Raw genomic sequence first — 14,040 nt, forward strand, 5'->3', positions numbered from 1 at the left:
GAGGGGGGCCGGAGCTGCAGTGTTAGTTTAGGGTGCTTTTTGGTTCTGCATCTGTGGGGTAGGGTGGGGCGGGGTAGTGCTGCATGTATTCCGGTCCTTCAGCTGTGCAGCTCTGCTGAAGGACAGATAGGAGAAACAATCATTTTTTAACACCAGGATGCACGCACACCAACGACCTTGCGACGATAATGCAATGTGGCTTAGGAAAACTGCCTACCTCACACCGCAAAATGAATATATCATTTACGGTACAGGAGGTAATGTCGTTTAGATCAGTGTGTTAGACATTCACTTACTATATACATTATGTGAAATGCCATGAATGCCCGTCTGTAATTCCCCCTCTTCCTCTTCTTTCTATGCATAAACATCATCAGCATCCGCCCTCACCTGCTGTACAGTATGTCAAAGCATATTAGATACATGTTTCGCCTTCCCTCCTCCCTCTCAGGGAAGTACGCGATGAGGGACCTGGTCAACCGTCTCCCCGGGGGAAACACCACCCTGCTGTCAGACGAGACCGTGTCAGCCATCTGTTGCACCCTGCACGAGGTCACCAGCAAAAACATGGAGAACGCCAAGGCCCTGGCCGACACGGGCGGCATCGAGAAGCTGGTCAACATCACCAAGGGCAGAGGAGACAGGTGTGCTACAGCAACACATATTTACCCAAACAGTTGGTTTTTTTTTTTGTGAGGATGTAGAGTACACACCGGTACAAACCTGACCGGCTGGCGTGGGCGCACGTGGTTCAGTAACTCCCGTAAACAGATAGCAGCTATATGTGATTGGTGGCTGAGCTGTACAGGCTGTCCTGGACATTGGACAGTGGGCCTTTCACACAAACACACACATTCCTGCGCACACTCACAAACATTCAAATACTTGGAGAAGGAGCAGCCGTAACCACAGGGAAGGTGGTTTTTGTATGCATTGAGGTTGAATGTCCCTGTGGAATGATGGAGCAGCTATTTCTAGCCTGCTATATATTCAGTAATGTTCCAGGTTAAAACCCACTGAGGACACTTTCTTCCATCAATCATGCTGTCCTATAATATTTACAGTGCACTTTCTTATCAGGTTCTAGTGATTTAATTGTACTTAAAACGATGTGTTTATGATTTGTCTGTTTTTTTCAGGTACTCAATGAAAGTGGTTAAGGCAGCTGCTCAGGTGCTGAACACACTGTGGCTGTACAGGGATCTGCGTACCATCTATAAAAAAGTAAGGGCATTGGGAACAATGACACTCACCAGGCGAATATTACCTGTGCACGACTGATGAATAAAAGCCACTGTAAGAGAATGTGTTCTATATTAGTGATATTGTTGTTTGTGCAACATGTTTTAATTGAAAAGAAAGACATCTCCTATGAATGCCAAAGGTTTTAAAATTGTTACAGTGCCCTTTAACAATAGAGTCAGTGTGAACCGCGAAGCTCAGGAATTTTTCAAGTGAGCAAAGAAAGGGCATATTTAAAAAAACAAAACACAGATGTGTTTTACAAAAACCAGCGCCATTCTCCATATTGAAACCACTGTTTTTTCTTCTTTGTGTTTCTCAGGACGGATGGAACCAAAACCATTTCCTCACTCCGGTGTCAACACTTGAAAGGGACAGGTTCAAGTCCCAGCCCACCCTCCCCACCAGCGCCATTCAGATGTCCCCAGTCAACCACCCTGGTAGGTTATTTCCGCCACAGGCCCAGCCAGATGAAAAATAAAGACACCACCAGTGAAACAGGAAAACCTCTGGAATTTATTGTGGAAATGTGTTTTTTTCTTCACAGCTGCCAGTGCCACGTCGTCTCCTGCAATGCTGGGCATCAAAGAGCATAGAGACACTATCAAAGATTATCAGAGAGCACAGTCAACTATGCAATTTTATAATTACCAAGGAGACAACAGTATTCATAAAAATCAGTATACAGGTACACAAACAGTACTCCGACTAATCTTATTCAAGCTGTATCCACTCTGTGCAGCAGACTGTAATCACAGGCCTGGTCCTCTCTGTGCAGGGTGTTATCTATTTTATCCCTTATAACACTCAAAGCAGACTCCATGGCCAGCCTCCTCTCCCTGCCAAGACAACCCTCTCTTATCATCTCCACCAAAACCCTGCCATCCCAGAGACAGTCAGTTTATTCACAGCACTTTTTGTACTAGAGATGGGTCTGGAACAGCAGTAACATGGACCAACCATGCCAGTAGTGGACAGACAGACACACACACACACACACACATACACACACACACACACACACACACACACACACACACACTACAATGGCGCCATTATTAGCCGGCCCTAAGTTTGCTGCTTGCAACTTGAGTGGGCACCCAGACGTGCCACAGCCAGACGAGGGCTCTTGCCAGCCTGGTTGGCGGGAACGTGGGGAGGGCAAAGTAAACAAAATGATCTGCAGCCTCAACAGTCCATGTATTGCATAGCAAAGTGGAAATTGAGTTTCAGGATTCCACCGGTTGGATATAGTGCCAAACAAAATACCCATCCCATGGGCTATGTAAACAACAGAACAGCAGTGGCCAACTCTATTATTTGGTGTTATTTCTCTCTCCAGCTCAGCATAGCACTTTTTGATCCTGCTCTATCTAAATACAGACATTTGCCCTCAGGGAATGTGCAGACTGTTTCACTGATATGAAATCAAAGTGTTTGCATCAAGTCCCTTTGTTAAATGTATACCAATGCATTCTCTATTGTTGCTTTCTTTTTTTTTTGCAGGGTCTGGAAAGCCGCCTTCATATTACTATTCATCACCCACAAGAGAGGAGCCCAGAAGAACACAGGTGAATATCAATTATTCCAAATAAATGCTGTGAATTCTTATCTGCTGCTTTCACTCAATCCTGCTGAGGTGGCCACTCAGGTGGGGAATGAGCTCTTCTACATGCTGATTATGCAATTAATCGTATGTATACAGTATTATTTAATTATAAAGTGTGTTTAATTATACAGTAGTTAGAGGTGACACATAATGGTGTGACCTAATAGCATCACATGCAACATTCAGTAACACATTCAGGACATTTAATAGTAGGTAATACAAAGTTGCATGAGTGATGTTAATGGCTTTTAATTATTACCATGTAGCCAGAAGCTATTCTGAGTTTGAATATTTAAATATTGGTGAATGCTGCATGAATCAAAAGCCAGGGAAGAAAATAATCAGCTATGTTGTACTTAACTATTTTAAATCTTCACCACAAGCTGCAGCTATAATGATGATGTTTATTATCAACTGATCTGCTAACTATTAAGTAAGAGGACATGAAACTCAAAGATGCTCAGCCAATTGTTATTGTTTTGTCTGACAAACATCCCATAACTCAAAGATATTGAATTTTTAGTGACATAAAATCGATCAAAGCAGAAGACTGTCACATTTATGAAGCTGAGATTAGGTCATCTTGGAATTTCTGCTTGGTAAATGACCTAATACGTGAACTAAATAACTAATCAATCAGTCAATCCATCAATAACCTGATCATTTGATGCCTCTTTGGCATCACTGTTGAAGAAACTCTAGGTTTGATACCCTCCTTGAAAATCAACGTTTTCGTCTAGGAAATGTTTGATAACATTGGTGCAGGGCCCTTTCTGAGATCCCTCCACCACACTGTATAAACCTGGCAAGGACAAGCAGCTCTTCCACCCCACTTCACTAATACAAAGAGACTGACACGTATTCCGCTGCGGATAAATGGCGATGCTGGGAATGACCCAGCACATCAGCTATTGTCTGAGCCAGAGTGAATGTGACTGCTGGGATTGGGATAGTCTGAGTGCGTCTCAGGCACCTGTCACTGTGGGACACGTCCATGTGTGCCCATTCAGATAACGGGCACAGGGAGATGGAGGCAGGAGGGAGGAGATAAGGGAGACAAAGACAGAGAGAGGGGGGGTTCTCTGGTGTGCTTCATATCATCACATTTAGATTTACTAATATGTGAAGGCAGTCATCACTATGTTCTGTTTCAGACAAACAGTTAATTGTTTTCTACTGTTCTTTAAGCAGTTTTGCCGTTGCATTAGTGGTCAAAGTCAAATGAGTAAGACAGTGGTTGATTAGCTTACTGACAGCGAACTAGGAAGTAGTCTGGTACCTAACCTTCAATAAAACCACAGGCATTTTTAGAGATTAAACAAAAAAGAGTTTCAGAGATGCTGCACGGCAGATTTTGTTACCTGTGGACAGGGCCGAGCCGTTTACCCCCCATGTTACCACTGCTGCTGTCTGTAGCTTCATATTTACAATACAGATATAAGAGAAGCATCAATCATCTAATCGAACTCTCAGCAAACTATTTTTTATTAAATGTAAAATTATCCTTTAAAGGTAAAAGCAGCACCACAGTGTATAAATAGCACTCATTTCTAAATGCAATACAAAAGTAAAAGTACATTGAAGGACTATATGATTGTTCCATATATTATATACACTGTTGCCCATAAAGTTGGAATAATTTTGTTTTCAGACACATTCAGAGTTGGAGCTCATTTTCTGCCTGATGTGCCCCAGGTCACAGTGCACCATAAAAGCTTATTTTATGTTTTGCATGAGAATTGGAATTTGCAAAGTAGCAAATGATTTGTAATAATTTGAAATGTGTTATCATTAAAATGAACAGCCATGATCAGCATTTCCTTCCTGTTGACTGCTTCACAATAAAAGCTACTAGGTGTTTTACCAGTTGAAGGCTTTTACTCTGAAGCAGCAGTAACAGCAGCAGCAGCAGCAACAAATGTTTTGTTTACAGTAGCAAAATCTTTACGGAAGATGACACTCAGGAGACCAGAGCACAGATATGACTCATTTCCTGTAAATCACCCGTGCCTATACAAGCAGTTTATATACAAAGAGTTGATTACAGAAAGTAAATATGTAAAATTGTGTTTACACAGATTGGGTTTCAGCTTTATTTGTCTTTTGAAACAAATAAGCTTCCGTTTCAATCTGTCCAACCGTCTACTCAGGCTCCAGCTCATGTTTTATATACTGAACACCCAAAGTTATTTGCCACTGCTGCTTCTTGAACCTACTCTTGTGAAAACTTGTCTAACAATGTTCACCTGCCTCTGTCTCCTCGCAGCCTATGTATTATACAGAAGATCCCAGCAGGAGGAACTACGATACATACAGAATGTACCTGCAGCACCCACACGGCTATGACGACCCGTACTTGGAAGAGGTCATCACCTACCCGCCCACAGTCGACTACAGCTCCCAGCCTCACGGACTGAAATCCACCACCAACTACGTAGACTTTTACGCCAGCACGCGGAGGCCTTCCTACAGGGCAGAGCAGTATCCCGGCTCTCCTGACTCCTGGGTATAGGTCCACACAGGATGCTCCCGTGTTGTGAACAGGAATCTCGCCCATCCCTGATTGTCATGTCAGGGCGTGAGGAGGGGCGTCTTCACCCTGCAGCAAAGGGGCGAAGAGCCCGTAGCACACGAGAACCGCTGAACTTTTTCATGAACTTGGCTTTATAAGTGTGTTTGTTTTAAAGTGAATGTTTGTGTATGGGGTGGGGGGAGTTCAACTGAGTGATAGCAGATGGAAAGATGGAATGTGTGCCAAAGAAGGAAATCAAGGAAAGGTTGTTTTTTTTTTTTTAGATTTTTTTTTATTTAGTAGAGGAAGATGGAATCATGCTGGGGATCTGTTGAGGGACGAAACTGGACACTATCGCGAGAGGACGTGCGTTCTGCTCTGTCTAGATGTTAGTTTTATTTTCTTTATGAAACTCTTAGCTGTGATAGCATGATGAAAGGTGTGAGTCATGTGAGCAAGGGTCTGTGGTAAGAGTCAAGATGGGGAATATGTATGTGCTGAAGCCAGAATGGATCATGAACTCATATCTGTAAAATTAGAAGAAGAAGAAAAAAAAAAAGAAATAGTAAACTAATGATGTTAGATTGTACAGAGGGATCAAATTGTATCTGTACTTAATGTTGAAGCTGTGTAATGCCATGGAGTCTTGTACATTTCTTTCATTTTATTGTAAATACAGAAAAAAAACATGTTACCTGGTTTACATTCATCAGCACTGGTTAAAAAATAAACTCGTGCCATGTTAAATCTCTATAGATATATAAATATATGAAGAAATATGTGGACAAAGATGGCAACATAACACAAACATGTTAAAATAATAAAAGGTCAGTTTTGTTTTTTAAACACCGTGTACTTGCATCTTTTCTCAAACACTGGTACAGCCCCTGTTTACCACCAGATTCTGTGGAAGCAAATAAGTGGAAAATGAAACTCCTCTCTCTTAAAGATTATTTTAATCTGAAGTTATTCTCCTCTTGTGGGGAAAAAATGTTTCTTTAGATTGTTTTTCCACAGAAATGCATGTCAGGAGGCCAGCTATGATCCAGCCGACATGTGTTTCATAAACTTGGCTCCAGCAGAATATTGAATCCCGACCATCACTGATCAGAACCTGACGCCGAGCTTTCACCTGGACAAACAAATCTCTCTCCTCGGGGTCTAAAGAGAATCACATGAATAATGGAGGTTTCAAACAAAATAACTTCTGTATTTACACAGATTCAATTGTGCGCTCAGGAGGACATAAATAACTTGTAAATGTCTAAGTTTGAACAGTTTGTGTGAAAGCTTTTCAGACATACTTTTGCATTATATTTACTTTACTGACAGAAGAGCCTGAAAAAACAGAAAATATAAATAAACACATCTGTGCATCTGTAGCCGATGTCGATCTGGCCCTCTGCGTTGTGTTTCTCACGGCCTGCCCTAGGTGGGGTTCGATCCCACGACCTCCCGCACCGGAGGCGACGATGCTAACCTCTTCGCCAAGAGGTTGACAACCGCTTGGCAGATTGGTTAGCACGTCTTTTATGGGTGGAGTGAGTGCACATCCGTTACACATCAATGTAAGCAGATGATAAAAACCACTTTGGGCTCATAAAAGCTGATCACATGGACTAATGTATTCATCAGCTCTGCATCAGGTGAATGGTTTTCTGTTTCTGAAAGGAGAGTGAACAGTAATAAGAACTGGCACTTCTACAGGAATGTACTTTATCACCCTGAATTACATTCTCCATGCCCACCATCCTGCCTGGGAGAACTCAAACCAGACAAAGAAGTCCTGACCATGCAGCCATGTTGTCCTGTGATTGGCTGGACACCCTGACCCTGTATGATGGATTAGAAGTGTAAAGATGTAGGCCAAAGAGCCTAAAGGAGCAACACAACACAGGTTAGTACATGTAAATATTTATACAGCCTGCAGGTGTAAAAGGTGTGACAATCTGTCAGTGACAAACAGTTTGAACGTCCATGTTCAGGTTTAACCTGCTGAGAGAGTGTGTGGCGGTTCCTGGAGAACATGAGCTGCTGTGCCCCCATTGTATGAACACCAGATTTCTCCCTCTGTCTGAGCAATATGCACATTTTCTATGTATGTTTTCTATGATAGATTACTTGATAACCTAAACCCAGGTTGCTCTTTGATTAAAAGATTCAGTAATATTTAAAATTTATGAGCCAGTGAGTTTTCAAACCAGACTTTTGCCTCAGGACCTTTTTTTTTTTTAACCATTCCAAAAAATCTTAGGTAATAAATCTAGATGGCCTGGAGGGCCTTGTTATGTCAGATATTGTGGTGCATATTACCAAACAGATTTTCAGTCGCATTAGCACAAAGCAGCTGACAACAGATCCAGCGTGCAGCTTTCAGAGACCCTGGAGCTCTACAGAAACATCTGTTCATGTGCAACTGCTCTCTGCAGTTGATAGATGTTTGTTTGTTTTTGATTTTGTCATGTATTGTTTTGTTAATTGTATAAAAATGTAGATTTATCATGCAGATTAACAACATAAAATGAATTCCATTTCGATAGATAGATAGATAGATAGATAGATAGATAGATAGATAGATAGATAGATAGATAGATAGATAGATAGATAGATAGATAGATAAGATAGATAGAGATCTGAATAATTCCAGAAAACAACAACAACAAATAAATGTATATAAGGTGTTTATTTGATTTATTAACCTCGGCAAAGTGAAGTGTGAATGTGTGAATTCAGCTGGAGTGCTACAGAACAGGTTTCAGCAAGATTTTCAAAATAAAATGTCATTCCACACGACAGTTCTTCAAAAATGATCAAAGCAGGAGAAATGTGAAAACATGAATATGTATATCTGACAAAATAAGAGTGATGTGCTGCTTCCAGTTTCACTATGTAAAATTAGTAAAAACGTCGGTGAAAAACGCTCAGTGGTGTTGTTGGTGTTCGTGTGGCCGCTCACTTCCTGTAGCCTCGCGACGGCACGTCATCCGCGTGCGAGCATAAAAACAACAGAGTGGGCGTCGAGCAGCAGAGTAGTTTCATATCCTCTCCGCTTTACTCCGAAAAGTTTAGAAAATGGTGCAGCAGTTGTCCAAAAGTGGAGCGAAGGAGGCTCCTCTGCTGAAGGCTGGCCACCCTCCTGCAGGTAAACCGCTCCTCACATTCACACACCTCGAGTTACACGAGTTTAATTGTTTTTTTCCCCCACCACGTTAAACCAAAGCGTTGTTTTTCCCACCGCTCGACCCAGATTCGGAGCTGCGCGGAGCCTCCCCCTCCTCCCCAGCCTCTCTCCAAGTATTTAAGTCGCTTCTCGTTTGATAGAATGTCTGCTTTTTAACCAATAAGTCATTTTGTTGATTGATGTGATCGTGTTTTATCGGCACCAATCGACCTGCTGGTCGTTTGCACCCTCGTGGTTTTGTTTTTCTTGTTGTTTCTGAGGCCTGTTGAGAGTACCGTCAAAGTAACACCGTGTTCTCTCTGCCTCAACACTAATAAAGGAGTCAGATCAATGCATGCAAAATTGATATTATGTCCATCACAGGGCAGTGTGGTGTTTTCGCATTACATTAATCATTATTATGCTTTTTGCATTGATGCCAGTGTTGCTGATTTTGAGTAGCAGCAGTCAATGTTGTTTTGCATGTGAAGTTTGCAGCAGCTTTAAACTGTGTTGCATTTTACGGATTTTTTTTTCAGCTTTGAAGAAGTAAAACGTGCCCTGTTTTAGTAAGGGAAAAAGTATGGAAATTGTAAAAACTAAAGAAATAAACAAATAATAATTTATCCTTTTTTCTTTCTTTTCCCTTTTTAATCTCTTTGACCTTTGGATCTGTCCCTGACCCTCATCAGTATTTCAGTTGATACTATTTAGTATCTGTAAAGCAAAGACCCTGCCTCTCCATCTTTGACCATCTGTGAACAGTTTTTAACCACAATATTGCAAATGCAGTAATGCCTTGAATCATAATTTACCGTTTTATTGTTGAAGATTCTTTTCAGAGGACTTTTTTCTCACAAAAATGTCAGGTCCCTGCTCATTTTGCATCCATACTTATCTTTAACATCAGCAAAGCCCAAATGCCCACAGCAAGCATACTGCTTTATTTGGCTGTTCTTTTGTTTTTTGGTGGTTTTTTGGGTTGTTTTTTTTTGCAGGTAACATATTTAAATGTTTTGTTTTCTGGGTCAACAGTGAGGGCTGGAGGTAAACGGGTGGCCAAGAAAAGCTTGGAGGAGAGTGCCACCCATGGGACCCCAGAGAAGGAGACCAAGAGGTCTGATAAAATGAGGTAAGACCTAGAGGCTACGTGCACAGCAGCTATTAAATGGGTTTAAATATCAACTCCAAAGACATAGAAATGAATGTTACTTCAAACCTAAAGATGTTAGACATTAGATTACTGAAATCTGCTTTAAAGTGAAGTAAAATTTGTATAATTTCTGTGTTGTAGCAGCAGATCTCTTGGCACAGCCAGCAGGATGCAACAAGTTGGCATACTTCTGGCAGGAACTCTCGACAAGGTAAACAAAAGCATTAATGCTCTCTTCTTTACATGAAGAGAAAACCAGCCAAACTGGATTAGTTCCAGCACCTCTGAGGCCGTAGGCCCTTGTGAATATTAAACTTGTGCTGGCGTCTTTTACAGCTGAGCCACGACTTCCCAGAGACGCCTGTGAGCGTGAGGCACAGCAAGCTGCGCCCTGCAGTGGAGAAGCCCCACTCACCTCGGACTTTCTTCATCCAGCAGCCGAGGAAGTGTTGAAGAGCCTGTGTTTACTTCCTTTTTTTTTTTTTTTTTTTAAGAAAGCCCTTGGGGGAACCATGTTAAGTCATCTGTGAAACACAAACATGAAGTGTTAGACACGTGAGGGCTTCTGACAGGTTGTCTATGAAGTGCTGATGGAAAGAAAGTGTTCGACAAGCTCTGTATTATGTACTCTGTAGCAACAAAAAAAAAGAGCTTTTTCAGGCTGTGCTTGTTTGTGATGATAAATATCAAACTAATTCTGTAGTTGTATTTTTGGCAGGGGTTGCATTTTGGTATCGGGATGTTCTAAGAGGGTTTGGGAGATGTAAGTGAGGCTTTTGAGACTTTCTCTTCTTGTCAGAGAAATCTTCTATGTATTTGCTTGGCACTTAATAGATTTAATAAAAAAAAGAGAAATTGCATGGCATTACTTTTGTAGATCTGTATTTATTTATTTCAACTGTCTGCAGTAACCAGCATTGGCCACTAGGTGGAAGCAAATAGTAATTTATGAGGTGATGGAGCTGGAGGATCTTGGTAAACTACACATTACCAACTTTTATTGAATTATTTTTATTTTATTTTACAAATTAAATACTTCAATAGGTTTCAATGTGCATTGCGATAACTGGCATAAAAGGACACCATAAGTGAGTTCTTACTGTCTACTGCCCCTGTTGCCAAATTAGCCATTTTTAGTATCACTTTTTAGATGAAAATCTGTTTAGGACTCATCAGTGTAAGCAAACAGTGCCAGTTAAGTAGTGGGAATAGAGGGTCTCTTTAAATACTTTCCCTTAAAGTCTGGCTAATAAGAACCACAGAATCTGCACAGCAAGGGAACAAACTATTTCAAGAAAAGCACATACAGTACATGTGAGCTTGTAGGGAAAGAAACAAAGTTAAGTCTGTTATTCTATTAACCTGAATCATATATTTAAGCCAAGAATCTCCATGTGTGCAAAACATTATAGCCACCCAGTAGTTCATGTAGGAAAGAATGTAGTCAGTGTTTTTTTTTTTTAAGTTGGCCTTGAGCAAAACACACCTAGGGGCCTCTTCTTATGTCTGTCAAACTCATACCAACACATAAAAGAGACTGTAGCACGTGTTGTATCTGTAAGGCTGCAGTTCAGGTCAACTGTGGAAGAGGAAAACTGACGCACATGTGGTTACTTGGTTTTCTGGGGTAATTTATGAACATAAGCTGCATAAACACAGGCAGCGGGTGCATTGTAAACAAGGTGGAAGTAGATAGGTATCGGAGATGAATGGCAAGCTGGATTATAAACATTGTCCTGGTTTGCTCTTTACATTCCTCAGCCTGCTTACATTACAGGTTGTACTCACTCGTTATGCTTGTGCTATCACATTGTAAACCGGGGTCCACACAAGCACAGTCTCTCTGCATGAACCGATTCATTTTAACGTTTTAAGTTTTTTTCCACCACCATTCATTTTGTTGTTTACACCCATAATGTTTTTACTACAACTTTTCTTGAGTGAAAAAGGGATCTATTTCTCTCTGATAACCAATGTCTCACACCACAATACAATTTAGAGTGCTAAACCAAATTGTATTTTATTTTATATCTAAGAAGGTATTTTTCACCAGTCCCAACAAAGACCAGTTTACAGATGAAGTGATAAGACAATAATCTTATTACGAAGCAGGTCTTTTTCTTTTAGGCTAAATTCAAGTTTGTATTTTCAAATTTACATTTAATTGTCACTGCCGAACCTAAGCAAACTTTGACGGATAAAAAAGGAAAAATCATAAATCAGATGTTGACATTTTGTGTCTGAGTGTCTGCTTCGGTGCTTCCTCACACCTTACTCCTTGACTAATATATAGACTACTTTTCTGAAGAACTATATGTTATTGATTTGCTGACTTACTGTATGTTTGAGCTACCAGATAAATGCTACATCCTAAATCCCAAACAGTATCTGCTGCTCGTTTTGTTCACCAACAAAGTACATGATGATAGCCTTGTAAACACAATGTGTCGACCTTAAATTCTCTCTGATGCTCATGCTGTTCACACATGCCTTTGACGCCATCTGTGTGTGAAGTTCCGAGACCTCTTTGGCTCTGTTTGAGGAGTGGAGCAGTTGGTGGTCTTGGTGACTTGCAGACATGGTGTGTGTGTGTATGCGTGTGTGTTGCTGCCAGTGTCTGCCCATTCCCAGCCATCTGAGGAGCCTCGCTGACCCTGCAACGCCCACCACACTGCTGAGAAAACAAGTGCACACACTGGCTATGTGGACCGACGCCTCACACTGAGGAGTGGGAGATCTGAGAGGAAGTGGTGTGTGCATGGCCCAAAATGTATCTCTCATCACTCTGGTAAAATATGCAGCTTTACTGTACAATAACAAACATGATCTCCTCATGTTGTAGCTTACATGATAAACAATAGAGAAATCCACTAAATATAAAAGGAGTGTTACACTACTGTGGAGCATTAAAGCTGCATAAAACATTATAACCTCAGGAGGTCGCTATAAACTAAAGAGTACTGTGATCCCCACCAGGTTGAGTCCAGCAGTCTGCAATATAGGTCATTACAATTGTACAGTTACATTACTGTTATTTGAAACTTGACTATAAATCTATAGGATAATAATTTTTCCCATGGCTGCATGGTGACAGCTTTTTAGTCTCTCCATAGAAATAACATTGAATCAAGCCATGTGTTGATATCATATAACTGCTATTGCCAGGAAGTGTATACACCCAGTGTACAGAAAACTACTGATTGACATCCTGCTTTTAACAGCTGCTAATTCAGGCCTAAATCAATTAGACAGAATTTACAGAAAAGCTTTGACTCATGCTTCGACCCATGCTCATCTAACGTCCATCAGCAAGGAGGAAGTTACACAGTATAATTTCCATTAATGTTAACATGGGGGGAACAATCGCTCATTTTAAATGTAGACGTCAATTAGCTCTTTAAAATGAGGAGTGTGTGACTCGGGAGATGGTGGAAAAAGTTTTCATATTATTTGCTCCAATATAATTTTCCATTACAAGTCTCATAAGATTGTATCAGGCAGTAAAAAAATCTATCAAGATTAAATGCGCTCCTCAAACAGAATGACCCCTTTCAGAGAGATAAAACATTCATGCAAAGCAGCATTTTATTGTTGTAGCCAGTCCTGGTGGTGCCATGTTGCTTTTATACCCTTTGTAGCAGTGCATCATATTTAATTGCTGCTTTATGTTTTGCATCAAAGATGTTTACATGCAAACTATTTTTTTTCTATCAATCAATTTAAATTAATCTCTTTCAGATAAAATGACTGAAAAGAATACTGTATATTGTTTTGTTTTTATACTATATAGGCTATGTGGCTTTAATAGTTATTTTTCTCATTAATTCAGTGTGATTGATTGTGTGATTCAGCTCTAAATCTGAAATGTAGTGGGAAAACATAAAAGTGAGACCAGTCAACTAACTGAGTAATTGAACTTTATTGGTGGCCTGTCAATGAAAATCTGTGTTTTGGGGCTGATTCCAGTATTTTTAGACTGAATATATCAAAATTGGATGAGACACTTCTGAGCCAGAATAATAAATACATAAATAAAATAAAGCAGTAATTCAAGCAGTATTGGGAATCGGAGTGGGAATGTATTCTTGCATTTAGACCTGTACGTGGGGAATAAAACAGGAATTCTTGATAAAATAACCATCACGGGATCCAAATAGCAGCTTTCTTTGAATGTAATGGACTATTAAATCTTTTATCAGCATAATACTTTTATTTTACAGGTTTGTAACTTCTGGACGAAGTTCCCTGGAAGAAACTATGTAATCAGATATTCATTACAGACATTCAGAATTTTCTTAGTTATTATGTTGACTTTAGAAACAGTCGTCTGATTTCCAGAGGAATTTTCCTAGCTTGAGCAGCTT

General features: G+C 40.4%; 2 protein-coding genes across 8 annotated transcripts in view; both read left to right on the forward strand.

The window, feature by feature from the left end:
* Positions 1 to 6,200, forward strand: part of pkp4 (plakophilin 4) — a 79,672-nt gene extending 73,472 nt beyond the window's left edge. For all 6 annotated transcript variants that reach the window (XM_083996782.1, XM_083996779.1, XM_083996780.1 and 3 more), the window contains 6 exons: positions 452 to 644; positions 1,140 to 1,224; positions 1,565 to 1,682; positions 1,790 to 1,930; positions 2,749 to 2,813; positions 5,118 to 6,200. In XM_083996782.1, coding sequence (XP_083852908.1) covers positions 452 to 644; positions 1,140 to 1,224; positions 1,565 to 1,682; positions 1,790 to 1,930; positions 2,749 to 2,813; positions 5,118 to 5,363 — 848 coding nt within the window. In that variant the 3' untranslated portion in view covers positions 5,364 to 6,200. The remainder of the gene's footprint in view (positions 1 to 451; positions 645 to 1,139; positions 1,225 to 1,564; positions 1,683 to 1,789; positions 1,931 to 2,748; positions 2,814 to 5,117) is intronic.
* A 2,166-nt stretch (positions 6,201 to 8,366) lies between these two features.
* dap1b (death associated protein 1b) lies at positions 8,367 to 10,541 on the forward strand. Of its 2 annotated transcripts, none has more exons than XM_083996699.1 (4): positions 8,367 to 8,505; positions 9,559 to 9,655; positions 9,818 to 9,887; positions 10,013 to 10,541. In XM_083996699.1, the coding sequence occupies exons 1-4, from the start codon at positions 8,436 to 8,438 to the stop codon at positions 10,127 to 10,129; spliced, it is 354 nt and encodes a 117-aa protein (XP_083852825.1). In that variant the 5' UTR covers positions 8,367 to 8,435; the 3' UTR covers positions 10,130 to 10,541. The 2 variants fall into 2 exon arrangements, with proteins under 2 accessions (XP_083852825.1, XP_083852826.1); XM_083996700.1 differs by having other exon boundaries at positions 9,821 to 9,887.
* Positions 10,542 to 14,040: the final 3,499 nt, after the last annotated feature.

Source organism: Trachurus trachurus (assembly GCF_905171665.1).
Source record: "Trachurus trachurus genome assembly, chromosome: 21".
Classification (NCBI taxonomy): domain Eukaryota; kingdom Metazoa; phylum Chordata; class Actinopteri; order Carangiformes; family Carangidae; genus Trachurus; species Trachurus trachurus.

What these genes read in the sequence shown, in the direction of transcription:
- dap1b (XM_083996699.1), top strand. Translation starts at nt 8,436, where the DNA reads ATGGTGCAGCAGTTGTCCAAAAGTGGAGCGAAGGAGGCTCCTCTGCTG. An exon ending in GGCTGGCCACCCTCCTGCAG is followed by an intron (nt 8,506 to 9,558) that starts GTAAACCGCTCC and finishes CTGGGTCAACAG; the next exon opens with TGAGGGCTGGAGGTAAACGG. An exon ending in AAGAGGTCTGATAAAATGAG is followed by an intron (nt 9,656 to 9,817) that starts GTAAGACCTAGA and finishes TCTGTGTTGTAG; the next exon opens with CAGCAGATCTCTTGGCACAG.